Source organism: Capra hircus, chromosome 19 (genome assembly GCF_001704415.2).
Source record: "Capra hircus breed San Clemente chromosome 19, ASM170441v1, whole genome shotgun sequence".
Taxonomy (NCBI): domain Eukaryota; kingdom Metazoa; phylum Chordata; class Mammalia; order Artiodactyla; family Bovidae; genus Capra; species Capra hircus.
In genome coordinates, this window is record NC_030826.1 from 34103796 (window position 1) to 34119296 (window position 15501).

Here is a 15501-nt window from a genome sequence, read left to right on the forward strand (position 1 = left end):
TCTGTGTTAGGCTTTGTCTTAGGCTTTGAAGGATACAGTAGGGAATAAACACTGTTTTCTCTGTTTAGAATGTTCATTTTCCTCTCCTCCATCTATTCCTAGCAAACTCCTACTTATCCTTCAAAACCCAACCACAACATCCCATTCTCTGGGAAGCCTTTTCCCAGACTTCTGCCTCCGCAGCCACTGACATGTGGGACATTCCTCTCTCTCTACCACTCTCAAGTGTTGTGTGGCCCATCCCGTGACAAGGACCTGGGGTTGGGACTACCCAAAGTGGGGGAAGGTTGGGAGACAGGGGCCTGCAGGGAGAGGTAAGGATGGATGTCTCTGCTGACAGCTCTGTTCAGAAGCATAATGGGGCTTCCAACTCCTGCCGCCTCCCTCAGGCTCATTTTCGAGTCACTCAACAACTGTATTCCAGAAAAGAATACAGAGAATTCCAGAAAAACATTTGCTTCATTGACTACACTAAAGCCTTTGACTGTGTGGATCACAACAAACCGTAGAAAATTCTTCAAGAGATGGCAATACCAGAACACCTTACCTGCCTCCTGAGAAATCTGTATGTAAGTCAAGAACCAACAGTCAGAACTGGACATGGAACAACGAACTGGTTCCACATTGGGAAAGGAGTATGTCAAGGTTGTATATTGTCACCCTGTTTATTTAACTTACATGCAGAATACATCGTGCAAAATGCTGGGCTGGATGAAGCACAAGCTGGAATCAAGATTGCCGAGAAAAATATCAATAACCTCAGATATGCAGATGACACCACCCTTATGGCAGAAAGCAAAGAGGAACCAAAGGGCCTCTTGATGAAAGTGAAAGAGGAGAGTGAAAAAGCTGGCTTAAAACTCAACAGTCAGAAAACTAAGATCATGGCATCAGTCCCATCACTTCATGGCAAATAGATGGGGAAACACTCATCTCAAAGTAATGTCAAAGTAATGTCAAAATTCTCCAAGCTATGCTTCAACAGTACTTGAACAGAGAACTTCCAGACGTTCAAGCTGGATTTAGAAAAGGCAAAGGAACTAGAGGTCAAATTGCCAACATCTGTTGGATCATCGAGAAAGCCAGAGAGTTCCAGAAAAACAACTACTTCTGCTTTATTGACTACGCCAAAGACTCTGACTGTGTGGATCACAACAAACTGGAAAATTCTTCAAGAGATGGGAATACCAGACCATCTTACCTGCTTCCTGAGAAATCTGTATGCAGGTCAAGAAGCAACAGTTAGAACCAGACATGGTAAAATAGACTGGTTCCAAATTGGGAAGGGAGTAGGTCAAGGCTGTATATTGTCACTCTGCTTATTTAACTTATATGCAGAGTACATCATGTGAAATGCCGGGCTGGATGAAACACAAGCTGGAATCAAGATTGCCAGGAGAAATATCAATAACATCAGATACGCAGTTGACACCAACGTTATGGCAGAAAGTGAAGAACTAAAGAGCCTCTTGATAAAAGTGAAAGAGGAGAGTGAAAAAGCTGGCTTAAAACTCAACATTCAGAAAACTAAGATCATGGTATCCAGTCCCATCACTTCACGGCAAATAAATGGGGAAATAATGGAAACAGTGACAGACTTTATTTTGGGGGGCTCCAACATCACTGCAAATGGTGACTGCAGCCATGAAATTAAAAGATGCTTGCTCCTTGGAAGAAAAGCTATGACCAACCTAGAAAGTGAAGTGAAGTGAAAGTCACTCAGTCGTGTCTGACTCTTTGTGACCACATGAACTGTATAGTCCATGGGATTCTCCAGGACAGAATACTGGAGTGGGTAACCTTTCCCTTCTCCAGGGGATCTTCCCAATCCAGAGATTGAACCCAGGTCTCCCGCATTGCAGGCGGATTCTTTACCAGCTGAGCCACAAGGGAAGCCCTACCTAGACAGCATATTAAAAAGCAGACATTACTTCGCCAACAAAGATCAGTCTAGTCAAAGGTATGGTTTTTCCAGTAGTCATGTGTAGATGTGAGAGTTGGACTAGGAAGAAAGCTGAGCACCGAAGAATTGATGCTTTTGAACTGTGGTATTGGAGAAGACTCTTGAGAGTCCCTTGGACTGCAGGGAGATCCAACCAATCAATTGTAAAGGAAATCAGTCCTGAATATTCATTGGAAGGAGTGATGCTGAAGCTGAAACTCTAATCTTTTGGCCACCTGATGCAAAAAACTAACTCACTGGAAAAGACCCTGATGCTGAGAAAGACTGAAGGCGGGAGGTGAAGGGGATGACAGAGGATAAGATGGTTGGATGGTATCACTGACTCGATGGACATGAGTTTGAGCAAGCTCCGGGAGTTGGTGATGGACAGGGAAGCCTGGCATGCTGCAGTCCATGGGGTCACAGAGTTGATCACAACTGAGCAACTGAACAGCAACTATATGGAGAAAAGGCTGCCAGATGAACCTTTTATTTGCACTGAAATGACCAAGAGCCATGAATCCAAGCTCAGCAGCAGTACAGAGGGCATCTGGAATAGGGGGGGACAAATGAGGGGCTAGGACAGGGAGATGGAGCAGATTTGAACATCAGACCCCAGGAGAAGTGAAAGCAGATTCAGTTTGCCTAGGCTTCTGGTGTGGGGCTACCATGCCGCAGCAGGGGTCAGGGCAGGGCCACAGTGGTAGGTGGCAGGAGGGCCCATTGGTCAGTCCCTGGAAGTTCCTCCTGCTATCTGACCCCAGGTTTGCATGCTGTAACTCCATCCCAACTCTCAGTTGGTCTTCTCAGGTTCCTGGGGACTTGGGCTTCTCCCCCTACTGCCTCTTGGTCTCTCCAAAGGTTCTGGCCCAGTAGCTCCTCTGGGACCATACAGCCAGCCTCCTGCCAGCGGGGGCCTGGGGGCTGGGTCAGAGTAGTGTGATCTCGCTGGGGGGCAGCGTGAGCCGCTTCTCGCGAGCACTGAGGAGGTTCTCCACATGCACGGCCACCACCCGACACAGCTCCAGGCCCTGCAGGAGAGACATGAGTCCACACTGCGCAGCTCTCCCGGGGAGAGACATGGCTGGGAGAGAGGTGGAGGCCAGACTCTCCCTCGACTGGGGTCCCACCCTCGTCCCCACCTCCTCAGGGCCCCAGGAGAAGCTCTGGCAGCTGGAAAGGAATTCTGCGCTGCAGGCGGGAAGCGGTGAGCCAGGTGGAGACCCACACATTCACCAGCTCTGCTGCATGTAACCTGGGTCAGTTACCACACCTCCGTCACCCACAGCGGCCTTGTCCCTGGGGTCTCGGTTTCCCAGGGCCTGCCTCACAGGGCCGTGGCGAGGATGACATGAGACTTCAAGACATGTAAATCCTTCACATTTAAAACCTATTAGCCCTGTCAATAAATGAGCTGCCACAGTTACCACCTGGTACCCACGGCCTAGAATGAACTGGGCCCCAGCCTCAGGGCTCCCATGGGTGGGGGGAAGGGAGTGCTGCAACCAAGTAGAGAAGCCAGAAAGGCTGCCTCTTCCTCCTCCTCCTCCATCCAGCTACCTCCTAAGCATCCACTACACACTGGGCACTGTGCTATGAACACCGTGTGGACACCGCCCTGCCCTCTTGCGGCTCCCGTTCTAATGGGGAGAAGGACAACCTCAGAACTAATAACGAAGTGACTTCCAAGCCATATGAGACCTACTGAGGCAGAGAGAGTGAATTATCAGGAGGATCAGGGGACGCTTTAAGAAGGAGGTGATGTTTGTGCTGAAACTGGAATAAAGGGAGGGAAGAAGCCCTGTGATGCAGGGGGAGTGTGTCCCAGGCAGAGGGGACAGCGAGTGCAATAGGAGGGTGTTCTGGGGCAGGGAGCGGGCAAGGCGGGGTGGGGGAGCTGAGGTCACAGAGGTAAAAAGAGGAGAGGGCAGGGACAAGAAAGACTGCTGGGTTGGGGCCCAAGCCTGCGAGCATTGGAGGTTGAGGGCAGAGGCCTACTGGCCTCCAAGGGTGACACCAAGGGAGAGAAATAGGAGGCTGTCTCGCAGAGCAGCTGTGAAAGCCTCCCCTAGGGGGGAGGGCCCAGCCTTGCACCAGTTAGAGGTCGTCCAGGGAAGGGGGCTCCAGAAGGGGCCCAGGAAGCAACAGACGGGCAGGTCTGAAGAGGTGGGGTCTCTGGCGGAGTCCAGGAAACAGGCTGAGTCCAGGTGAGGCCAGGATCAGTGTGACCTCAGCAGGAACAGGACTGGGGGGCAGTGGAAAGCAGACTGATCCCCAGTCGCAGACTCCCCAAGGAGCATGACAAGGGGCCGTGCTCCAGCCTTGACCCTCAGGGGCAGGGCTAGGGTGGTGGGAGCCCCTGTCTCGTGCCCTGGAAAGCAGCCCAACTAATATAGGCCCTGCCTTGGGGTGGGGGAGTTCTGGGCCCACATCTTGAGGGGCGCAGTGGGCTGGCAAGGACAGACAGGTGGGCCCAGCCCCATTCATCCCCTTCTCTGGACCTCAGCCCCCTCTCCGGCAGGTGAGAACTCTGGTCTGGCCCTGCCCCGGGGGCTGCGAGACGTGGACCTGGCTGACCTAGAGGACTTGGCTTTTGAGAAGAACCCTCTCCATCTGTCAAGCCCTGGCCCCACAGTCCAGCCTCCAAGCTTTTGCCCAGGTGAACTGCCCATGTCCCTGCCCTTCTAGCAACCTTCTATGGCTCCCAAGTGCCCTCTGGAGGAGGCCCAGGTTCATAGTTTTATATTCAAGGACCCTTAGGACCTCCCCAGTTTCCCATCGAATACCTCATTCTTCTGCAAACAACCTGGACCCTCATTTCCAGGATCCCACCATCAAGATACCTCTCCAAGACCACCCCGAGACCCACAGGTCTGTGTAGTGTGGGCTTAGCTCTGTCCCCTGCGCTGGACTGGACACTCCCCAGAACTTGGCCAGGCCGAGGAGAGCCTAGTACGCAGGATTTGGGAGTGGGGGGCTGGGCAACTCCCCTGGGGGCCCACCTGCTCCAGCTGCAGCTGCACGGTGTGCTGGGCAGTGACATCGCCGAGCGCGACCTCCACATAGGGGCAGCTAGAGCCGGCTGTGGGCCGCTGGGTCCGCGTCGACTGGATCTCCTTCAGGGGGAACTTCACCATCAGCTCCTGGGGGGGATGGGGAACAGACAGGCTTGGGGATGGGACAGTCTCACCTACTGGTACCCCTGTCCTAAAGGACAGATACGCAGGGGGCAAGACACCCCGGTTCGAGCACTCGTCCCCCAGTGACCGGCTGTGTGACCCGGAGCAACCAGCTTTACCTCTCTGGACCTCAGCTTCTCACCTGTAACATTACTTCAACAATGATGCACGTGCGTGCAGCGTGCCAGGCACCGCTCTAAGTGCTGGAGCTCCAGGTAATGCCAGTGTGCCCTGACCTTCCTGCCTCTTCACACCCACCCCTCTGGCTGGGAGCGTTCTTTCTGGCCCCAGGAGCTAACGCAGAGCTTCCCCGGCTCGCCTCAGGAGAAGCCAGAGTGATGAGAGCCAGCGGCCCCTTGTGACAGATGGATAGAGCAGACGGATACCCCAGCTTTCCCACCCGCAGAACGGGGCGTCCTCTGAGGCTGGTGCTCCCCACTGGACTGAGTCCCCGTGCCCACAGTGGGAACCTGGATGCTCACAGGCCCTGCCCTGGCTGTGTCCCCCTGGCTGTGACCTCCTCCTGGTCTCTCTTCCTCGCTCCATTGTTTCCACACAAGCCACTTGCCCTGGAGCCCTCATGTCAAGGTCCACTTCCCGAGGAAGAACTAAGAATGGGGGCAGCAGGTTCCTTTTGTTCTGGATTGCATTGTGTCCCCAAATCCTGACCCACCCCCTCAGAACCTGGAGACAGGTCTTTGAAGAGGGGAGTCAGGCTAGGGTGGGCTCCCATCCCACGGGTCCTTATGAGAAGAGGACCTTGGGATTCATGGACCCCAGATAAAGGGCCATATGAGGACTCAGCCAGGATGGCCATCTACAAGCAAGGAGGGAGGCCTCAGAGGAAGCTGACCCTGCCGGCACCTTGATCTTGGCCATCCGGCCTCCAGACTCACAGAAACGGTTTCTTGGCTGAGGCTCTGGCAGAGCCACACAGGCTCTGCAGGTCAGCGTACTTCCCGTTTGCCTGGACAACAGCCTGCGTCATCTTCCCAGGTGAGGAAGATGGGGGCGGAGCCTCACCCAAGGTCACGCAGGTGTGAGCAGTGGAGCTGGACGTCCCTGGGGGCAGGGGTGGGGCGGGGCCGGGCTGAGCCACTCACATGGGTCTCAGTGCTGAGAAAGTTGAGGCCATTCTGGTTGACAGCGAGGATGCAGGGGGCTGGCACAGCCGCGGTGCTGCAGCTTTGGACCAGGAAGAAGGAGGAGCCGAACATGGGTGAAGCGCTGAGGAGGCCTGGGGGTGGTGGTCAGGCGACAAGGGCTCATCAGTGCATAAGCCCACCCCTCCCCCACAGCCCATCCAGCACAGGAGCCCCCAGCCTGGTGCCCCTCCTGCCAGTGCTGCCGCTCACCCTGCACCTTCCTCCATCCCCGCTGGGCCCCCCAGCCTAGGTGGGGCCTTGGAAGGCCTTTAGAAACCTGACACCAAAGATGCTTCTGTGCAAAGGAAAAGGCCTCCTCGCCACCCTCCTCAGCCAGGTCCCCACGACTCCCTCACCAGCCCAACTCCTTCTCACCCAGAAACTGGGCGCGAGCCTGGTGGGGGCTGAGCGCCTGCATCTGCTGCCGGTGCTGACCAAGCAGGTGGAGCCACGTCGAGTTGGCCTCGGTGCGGTACAGCTGGGCTGGGATGTACCCCTGGGCCTCCCGCCTGGCGGGCAGGGAAAAGCCAGCTGACCATCAGGGCTTCCACCAAACCTCCTGACGGCTGAACGCTGGGGGAGCGCGGACGACAGGGTGGGGACAGGCGGTGGTACAAGTGGGGCTGGGCACACAGCACGTGCTCAGTAACCGCTGGCCAACACCACTGGGCTCCTTGCTTGCTGACAAGGGAACGCAGGCTCTGAGGAGTTCACCAGCTCACCCAGGGTCATACAGTGACCCCACATGGGTTCGTCCTTTGTAGTCCCTGGCCCCTGGGGAGTAGCCCAGGCCAGAGGGGTAAGAAGGAAGCACAGGGTGGAGGAAACATCAGGGCAGCAAAGCAAACCCCAGCAGTGGTCAGCAGAACAGAGCAGTGGGCTCCAGATGACCCCCAGGACCCTCAACTCCTACCTGTCTAGGCCTCCCCTGACCACATGCTGGCGGCCCTAAGGCAGCTCTGGCCTCAGGACATCTGAAAAATGCCAACAAGTACCAGTCTGGGCTGAACACTGGGGTAGGGAGGGATGTCAGGGGAACCCCTAAAAGACTCTCCAGGCTACATCTTTCCTTCTCTGCACTGCTAGGTAAGAGCCTGGCCTCCGGACCCTCCCCAGGTCTGAATCCTGGTCGCCCCACTCTGGGGAAGCCACATCCCCTCTCTGGGGCTGAGTTTCCTCATCTGCAAGAGGGGACATTAGAGTGCAGTTTGGGGCATCTGCCAGAGCGATGCGTGCAGATGCCACACAGAGTAAGGGCGCCACAACTGTCTCCATCCAGGCCTGGTGACACCTGTATGTGCTTCCTCCACTTTCCTTCCATCATAGCATCAGAAGGGTGTGAGTGTTGCACCCTTACAGCGGGACATACCGTCCACACACTGCCTTTCTTACAGTTATTCACAGCAGGGGCTCTCAAAGTGTGGTCGAGGGCCTGGCAAAGTCACTTCCGTAACAGTCTGAGCGGTTATCTGCCTCCCCCTCGTTCTCTCACAAGTGCAGGTGCAGAGGCCACATGACCTGTGCAGTCACAACAGACTGACCGAAAAGCAGGGACGGGTATCCAGCTGTCAGCTATTAAGCCAGATGGTACAGATTTGCAAAGGGTAAACCAGTGCAGCAGCTCTCACTGGAACTCCTGGCAAAATACACTTGTGTTTTCATGACTTATTTATATTAACACGTAATGTTACCTTACACTATTTGTATTATAATTATCATATGTCCACATTTATCTTAACATTAATATGTAGTATCCTTGTTTTTCATTAATAAATCAGTATTTTAAGTTGTTTCTGTTTTCATTTTGAATAGTGTAAATATATCAATAGATACGACCCACAGACACAGCAGCTCTTTGGAGCCCAAGTTTCAAGAGGAAAAAGATGGAGAGTGTGGGGACGACCGAGGTCCCATCGCTTTGAGAACATCAGTTTAAAGGCCACCTGACACCCCACAATTTAAGGCATCCTCTGCTGTTGGAGATTGTCGACGCCATCACAGTGGACATTCCTGTGGCCAACGCTCTCTGCAGGGCCGAGTGTACTTCCTGGGCCACAGTGTATGTGTCCTGAACGCATTTTATCACTTGTTTGCTCTGAGCTATTAATACTAGTTGGAAGTGACCTGTCCTGCTGGGAGGCAGGGTCCTAGCTGGACAGGCTGGGCTGAGGGGGGGTGGGAAGCTCAGGGGTGGGGCAGGAGTGGGAGGGCGCTCACGCGCTGGGCAGGTAGAAGTGGTCCTTGGCCCGGTGCTGCAGCGCAGCCAGCTTGGACACCTGCTGAAGCTGCTGCTCGCTGGGCCGGCCAGCCGGCACGCTGCTGAAAAGGCCCTTCAGGTAGTCGGGCAGCACCTACAGGGGTGGGAAGAATGTAGGTGAGGGGCTGCAGAAGGCCAGGCACACTACCGGGGAGGTCCAGATACAGATGCTGGGCTGTGCCAGGGTCATGCTTCTGGGGAGGGGGGTGGTCACTTTCCTGGGCTTCGGGGAGCAGTGACAGAAGCACCTGGATGGTGAGCGGGGAGGGCCGTGGCTTGGAAGCCACAGGAACTGGGGAAGCGCTGGCCCCTGCTCTACAGAGTACAGGACACAGGGGTCATGTTTCCACAAGTCCCAGGGGTGCTGCTGGCTGGCCCACAGGCACAAGAGCCCAGTGACGGGCCTTGGACACAGAATGGCCGCAGCTTCGGGCGCCAGCTTCTGAGAAGCATGCTGTCTCTACCCAGCATGTCTGCGAGGGTCCGCACACGAGGGAGACCCTGACTTTGTCAGGACCACTGCCCTGACTGAGATGACCTAGTCCAAAAGGGGAGTGACAGCGCCCCACTGTGAAAAGGCCTGGCAAAGTCTCAGAGCGGGGGACTTCCCTGCTGGTCTAGTGTTTAAGAATCTGCCTTCCAAGTCAGGGGACACGGGTTCAATCCCTGATCGGAGAGTTAAGATCCCACATGCCTCGTGAGAACTAAGCCTGCAGGCTGAAACCAAGACCGAACATAGTCAAATAAATAAAAATTAAAAAACAAAAGACAATGCTACTGAACACGGGACAGGCGAGGTGCTCAGCGCTGGAGGGGAGCAGGAGGAAGGAGGTCAGAACGGCCTGAAAACGTGTCACCTGGGCAGCCTGGCTGGAGGGGCCCGGACCAGCAGCGACACAGGAAAAGCAGGCTGGCCCGGGTGACAGAGGCCTGTGAATTAGGAAGTGAGGGTGACAATGACATGCCCACATGGGGACCAGAGGCCTCGGGGCTGGAATCACGAAGGCCTCGGATGCCAAGCCCGGGGGAGCCCGGAGACTCCAGAGCCGGCCACAAGCCCGGACCTGGTTGTAGTGCATGGTCACGTAGAGCTCGTTGTCGAACTTGAGCGGCTGGTCCCAGAGCACACGTCGGAACCACAGTGCGTAGCCACCGTCCACCTGCGCCATCTCCGAGGCCACATCCAGGATGTAGGCGCGCCGGCTGAGCGGACACACGTGCTGGCCTGCGGGGAGCGCGGGCAAACATGGCGAGCCCCCTCCCTGCTCTGGGGCACGGCTTCCTTGGTGAACAGGACAGGGGGCCCTGATTTGTGGAAATTGTGCCCCCAGGTGGGAATAACGCTCAAAGCTCAGCTCGCCTGGGCCTAGGGAGTTGTCCCACCCAGGTGCTGCTCAGAGAACACCCAGCCTCTCTTCCCTCTCTAGAGGAGGCTGTACCCAGAGAAGCACAAGAGGCCTTAGGACCTCTTCTGTAGGACTCCTATGGGGAGACCCCTGCTGGGCTCTCCGGGGGTGAGGGGAGGATGCGAGTCTGGCACTGAGTGGGTCTCGGCCATAAGTTTTTATTTCCTGAAGTGACATTTCTGCTCCCTGTCCCACACCTTTGAAAATTTTTACTGAAAACAGGGATGTGGCATGATGATAAAGTCCTGGCTCTGACCCTGGGCAAGTCCCTTGGGCTCCGTGGCAGGCTGAGAAACAGCCTGACCTCAAAATGCTCCCGTCCTAATCCCCACCTGCCATGAACGCACACCTTCATGGAGAGGAGACGTGGAGTGTGATTAAGGGTCTTGAGAGGGGAGATAATCACAGGGACCCAAGTGGACCCACCACAGTCTCGAGGGGCCTATGAGAAGGAGGCAGGAGGGTCACAAAAAGAGACTGGAAGAGGCTACGCTGCGGGCTTTGAAGATGGAGGAAAGGGCCATGAGCCAAGGGACTTGGGTGCCTGTGGAAGCTGGAAAAGGCGAGAAACAGACTCCTAGAGCCTCAGAAGGACTCAGCCCTGGGGACGTTCCAACTTTCAGAACCATAAGATCATACACGTGTGCTGTTTGAAGTCACCAAGTGATTTGTTATGGCAGCAACAAGAGACTAATACAGGCTCCCTGGGTCTTGGTTCTCCCACCTGTAAATGGGAAGGACAACACATCTCATTTCATGGGGTCCTGATGGGATAGTTGATGGGATTAAGTGCTGTCAGCTGTCGCCTCTGCTCCGTGAGCTCCCTTACTAAGGTTATTTTGTTACTGCCGTCTCCACCCCCGTGTCATGCTGGACTCAGGCAGGGCTGAGGACCTGTGTTTCAGAGCTGAGTAGCCCCAGAGCCAGCTGGAGTTGGGTGAGACTGACCAGCCGGTGGCAGAAGCTCAGCCATGTTCTAGAGCAGGTGGGCTGCAGGGGGAAAGGGTTTGGCCTCATGGAGAAGGGCCAGGTGAGGCCGAGGGTTGGGCTCCTCTCAGCCGCTATGAGGACAGAGGAGGCAGGAAAGAGTACTTGCATGTGTGGGTTACAGGAGCCACATTCTGTTAAGTCCTGCCCTCCCAGAGGGCAGGGCCTACTGAGCACTCTTGGGGGCAGATGGCGGCGTAGGGGAGCCCTGTCTTCCACCATCTCGCGGCCTGACAGACCAGATGAGCTCACACAGATCGAAGTGGGGTGGTGGGGGTCAGATGGGGGGCTGGGGGTTCTTGGTGCAGAGGCTCCTGCACCCGGGCGGGGTGCTTTTTGGAGTAAGCGGCATCTAATCGGGGCCTCACAGTCGGGATGGGGGCCATGGGCCCAGTTTGCCTCATCCTCTGGCTGCTCACCTCTGTTGGTTACAACAAAGATGACGTACTCATCAAAGGCCTCGGGGCGGGTCAGAGCCATCTCAGCACAAAGCTCTTCCACTACGTCCAGGGCCACCTGTGGATGGGGGAAGTGAGAGGCTGGGCCAGGCAGGTGACCTCTGCCCTGAGCCCTCCCTGGTCCCCCTGCAGAGGCTAGGCTCCCAGGGCCCTGGGTCAGCCCCACACAGGGAAGGACGCAGCTTCCGGAGTTGTGGGTCCCAAGTCTGCCCATCTCTCATTTGCAGCCTGACTCTGAGCTGAAGGCCACCCACCTCCCCTAGGCTCGGGATTGGGCTGCAACAGAGAGCTAAGTGCTGACTCATGGGGGAGGTAGGGGGTGGCTCAGCACCCTTGGGGTCCCACTCCCCAGACACTCCTTCACTCACAGTGCATGTCTTTATCTTAAGATGGCGCTCCAGGCCCCCAGGGAGAAGAAAGAGCTGCCTCTTGGAACTGCGGCCGGCCTAGGGGAAGGTGCGGAGAGAGGAGAGGCTGGGATCTCACCAGGGTCTCACCCAGCCCTGGTCCCCTCCGCCTGCGTGCCCAGGCCGGCACAGGGGTCTCTCGGTAGGCCGTCCCCCTCCCCAAGCCCCGCCTACGCTCACCAACATGGCCCGCAGCTCCATGCTGCCTGGGAGCTCCAGGCGGCCGCCAAAGCGCAGCGTCTTCTTCAGGTTCTGCTCACAGGCCTTGGCAATCCCTGCAGAGACTGGGGTTAGCGGGGCTGGGGCAGGCCCAGCAGAAGAGCTCCTCTGGCCCCAGCCCCAAGCCCCCTTGGTGGGGGCTGCTCTCCCTCCAGTGGCCGCAGAGACCATTCAGAGGGCAGTGACTGACCCAAGGTTAAGAGCCAGAGTACAAGGGCTGGGTTTGAACCCACATCCTTTTGGAGGCCCGCACGCCTCGGTTATCCATGAGTCCCCGGAGACAGCTGGTGCCGGGGGCTCGTCCCTGGGGGCTGTGTCCAGAGTCTCCATGCAAGAGACCGCATCGTCTGCTTCTCCATTTCTCTGGCTAAGCGGTGCCCTCGCCCCACTCTGGGGAGGGGCCAAGTTAGAGAGTTTGGGGGCACATTCAACCCCCTTCCCTGGAGCTGATGCAGGGGTGTTTGTTGATTGACTTGAAGAGGAGGCTTCAGAGGCAGAGAGGATGAAGTCTCCTATCTCCTCCATGGCTGCCATGGTAACCACAGGTGCCCTGACCTCTCTCCTAGGGGGACCCAGGGGTTCCTCTGGAAGCTAGACTTTGGGTGAGGCTGAGGAGCAGCCCCTTTCCTCTAAATTCCACAGGGAAAAGGCCAAGACCCTGCCACCAGCCATGGCGCCCTCTCAAGACCCTTGTTGATTCCCAAAGACCAGAGAAAGGGCCATGCCGCCTCCTCCTCCTCTCCCACATGCCACACATCATCTCTGGTCTTCATGCCTGCTACTGAGTTCATCTAGAAATCCCTCCTCTCTGCTCAGTACCCAGAGCAACACTTCCTCCGGGAAGCCATCCCTGATATGTCATCCTCCCTGTCATATCAGACAACCTATGGCATCAGCCCCTGTGGTACCTCTGCCAACGTTTGGGGACAGGATTGATATTAATAAGCACTGCCTGGGCAAGAAGGGCTAGGCCCTCCTGCTGGCTGCCCAGCCAGCCCTCGTATGGTGCAGACAAGCCCCTGGCCCTGGGTCCCCACTCGCTTGCCCCTCACCCTGGAAGGGCAGGCCTGCGGTCCGGCTCACGTCATGGAGGAAGTGGGTGAGGTGCGGCTGGAGGACCTCAGAGCAGCTGTGGTAGGCGGCCACGATGTACAGCAGCCTCCAACCTCGCTGGCAGCTGTCCCTGCAAGCACACACGGGCTCCATCACAGTGGCCACTGCTCTGCAGCCACACCAGGAGTCTCCCTGCCCACCAGGCTCTTCTCCTGAGGATGCCCCTGCCCCTGCCCAGTGAAAGCAGGGCCGCTAGGCACAGAGTCAGACCAAAGGTGCATTCTGTTGGGAATTCTGAGTGGGTGGGAGGGAAGGGAGGGGGTGAAGCCCCTGACATACCCATTGTGCACATAGAATTAGTCTTCCTGGGGTGGAGGGGCATCTCTCTGGGTGATGGTCCCTGAAGGGGGGCCAGGGACCCTGTGCAGAGCTGGTGGCAAGTAAGACTGGGTGGGAGGGGCAGGAGGATGCACTGAGTGGTTCTGAAATTCCTGGGAGACGTGAGCAGGTGGACAGGAGGGTGGCCCAATGTTAACAAGAGCAGCACAGGCTTTGGGCCCTGCCATGTGCTAGTCACGTGCGAGACACGGACGCTTACCTTTGTGCTGCCCTGGATCCGGGTTTCACTTGTGGGAACCTCTGGTGTCTGGGCGCAGCACTTGGGCTTCCTTTGGGAAGCCACCCACCCCTCCCCAGGTCCCTGTGCGTATGAGAGCCAGGGGACTTCCCAAGTGGCTCTAGTGGTAAAGAACCCGCCTGCCAGCACAATAGACATGAGTCACGGGTTCAGTCCCTGAGTTGGAAGATCCCCTGGGGGAGGGCATGGCAACCCACTCCAGTATTCTTGCCTGGAAAATCCCACAGAGGAGCCTGGCGGGCTACAGTCCATGGGGTCACAAAGAGTCAGACAGGACTGAAGTTACTTTAGCATGCACATATGTACCCATGAGAGCCAGGACTGGCCAGTTAGAACCCTGAAGCCTCTGGCTAAAGTGACTGGTTCATGTCAGTGGACATGAACTTGGGCAAACCCTGGGAGATGGTGAAGGACAGGGAAGCCTGGCGTGCCACAGTCTATGGGGTTGCAAAGAGTCAGACATTACTTGGCGACTGAACAACAATAAAAAATGGGAGCCAGGCTTGGCAAGTTAGAGTTCATCCTCCCTCTGGCTATGGTGATTGGTCTGGGAACAGGTACATGATCCAGGTCTAGCCAATCAGAGCTCTGTGGTTGGCTCAGAGATGCCCATGGGACCAAGACAGGCCAATAAGGCTGGATTTGGGAATTTTTGCTGCAAATATTCAATCAGTCTTGCTTTGCCTGGGATTGCTGAGCTGGGGAATGTCCCCCCAGAGCTATCATCTTGCCAGTCTATGAGATATATTGTTTGGGAGTAATAACAACACATAGAAAATCAGGTCCAGGGTACAGAGAAAGACTGCTTCCTGATGACACCTAGATCCAGCTATGCCTAAAGTCCTCTGTCAAACTTTTCAGTTACCTGACCCCTTTTTTGCTTAAACCCGACTGAACTGGGTTTCTGTCACTTGCAACCAAGAACCTGGACTCACCCATTATCAGTGCATTTGACAGATGAGACTGAAGCTCAGAGACCAGAAAGGGCTTGTCCCAAACCAAGCAATTTCGAACATATGTGCTCTGTCTCTGGCGTGAGGAAGAGGATGAGGCGGGGAGAGCGCTGGGAGATGGGAGGCTGATCTGGCCCCTCCGGAGCAGGAAATGGTGGGGAGTGGAGGACACTCACTGCTTGGTGCTGGTGTTGTCTGTGATCTGCTTCACGACCTGGCAGTAACACTCGTCCCGCATGACCTCATGGTCCCTGCACAGCTGTGGGAGGGCGGGCCAGGTCACAGGTCACATGCCCACAGGAACACAGTGGGCTCCTGAAAACAGGCCTGGCGTCCCTTCTCCAGAACCCTCCTCACCAGCGGGATGCACTCCTCATTGGGCCACACGGTTCCCACCCCAAAGGCTGCAGCCCCCGCTGACAGATGGCGAACCCGAGCCACAGGGCAGGCAAGGGAGCTCCTGGAGGAGCTGGACTGACCTTCAGGAGGGTGCACAGCACATCCAGTTCACTCTGGCCCTTCAGCGGGGCATCCCCCATGAATCGCATCACAGCTGGAGGAAACACTGTCCCATTCAGCCACCGGTCTCCCAGCTGCCCGCCCACCAGGAACCCTGGGTTGGACCCCTCCCCCAGAGGCTATGGCCAGGGCCGGTAGGGGAAAGGGGCCTCCTCCTCTCCTCCCACATCTGAGGGAAGGGGTGGTGGTCACCAAGGGTCACAGTGCGGCGTCCCTCCTGGCCTGGGGCCCTGGCCACTGTCCCACCCCCACACCTAGAAACATGTCTGTAGCCATCTTGTTGAGGCTGCTGTCACTGAACTCAATGAGGGAGTCCTGGAGCGGGGTCTGTGGGGAGAG

At 56.5% G+C, this 15501-nt stretch overlaps 1 protein-coding gene across 1 annotated transcript in view; it reads right to left on the minus strand.

Annotated features, from left to right (window-relative positions):
- MYO15A (myosin XVA) overlaps positions 2403 to 15501 on the minus strand; it is a 46466-nt gene continuing 33367 nt past the window's right edge. Inside the window, exons 53-65 of the mRNA XM_018064781.1 lie at positions 15417 to 15489; positions 15123 to 15196; positions 14820 to 14902; positions 13053 to 13183; positions 11962 to 12056; positions 11743 to 11820; positions 11336 to 11432; positions 9588 to 9748; positions 8484 to 8617; positions 6642 to 6775; positions 6225 to 6358; positions 4945 to 5085; positions 2403 to 2973 (exon numbers count right to left, since the gene is read on the minus strand). Coding sequence (XP_017920270.1) covers positions 2872 to 2973; positions 4945 to 5085; positions 6225 to 6358; positions 6642 to 6775; positions 8484 to 8617; positions 9588 to 9748; positions 11336 to 11432; positions 11743 to 11820; positions 11962 to 12056; positions 13053 to 13183; positions 14820 to 14902; positions 15123 to 15196; positions 15417 to 15489 — 1437 coding nt within the window. The 3' untranslated portion in view covers positions 2403 to 2871. The remainder of the gene's footprint in view (positions 2974 to 4944; positions 5086 to 6224; positions 6359 to 6641; positions 6776 to 8483; positions 8618 to 9587; positions 9749 to 11335; positions 11433 to 11742; positions 11821 to 11961; positions 12057 to 13052; positions 13184 to 14819; positions 14903 to 15122; positions 15197 to 15416; positions 15490 to 15501) is intronic.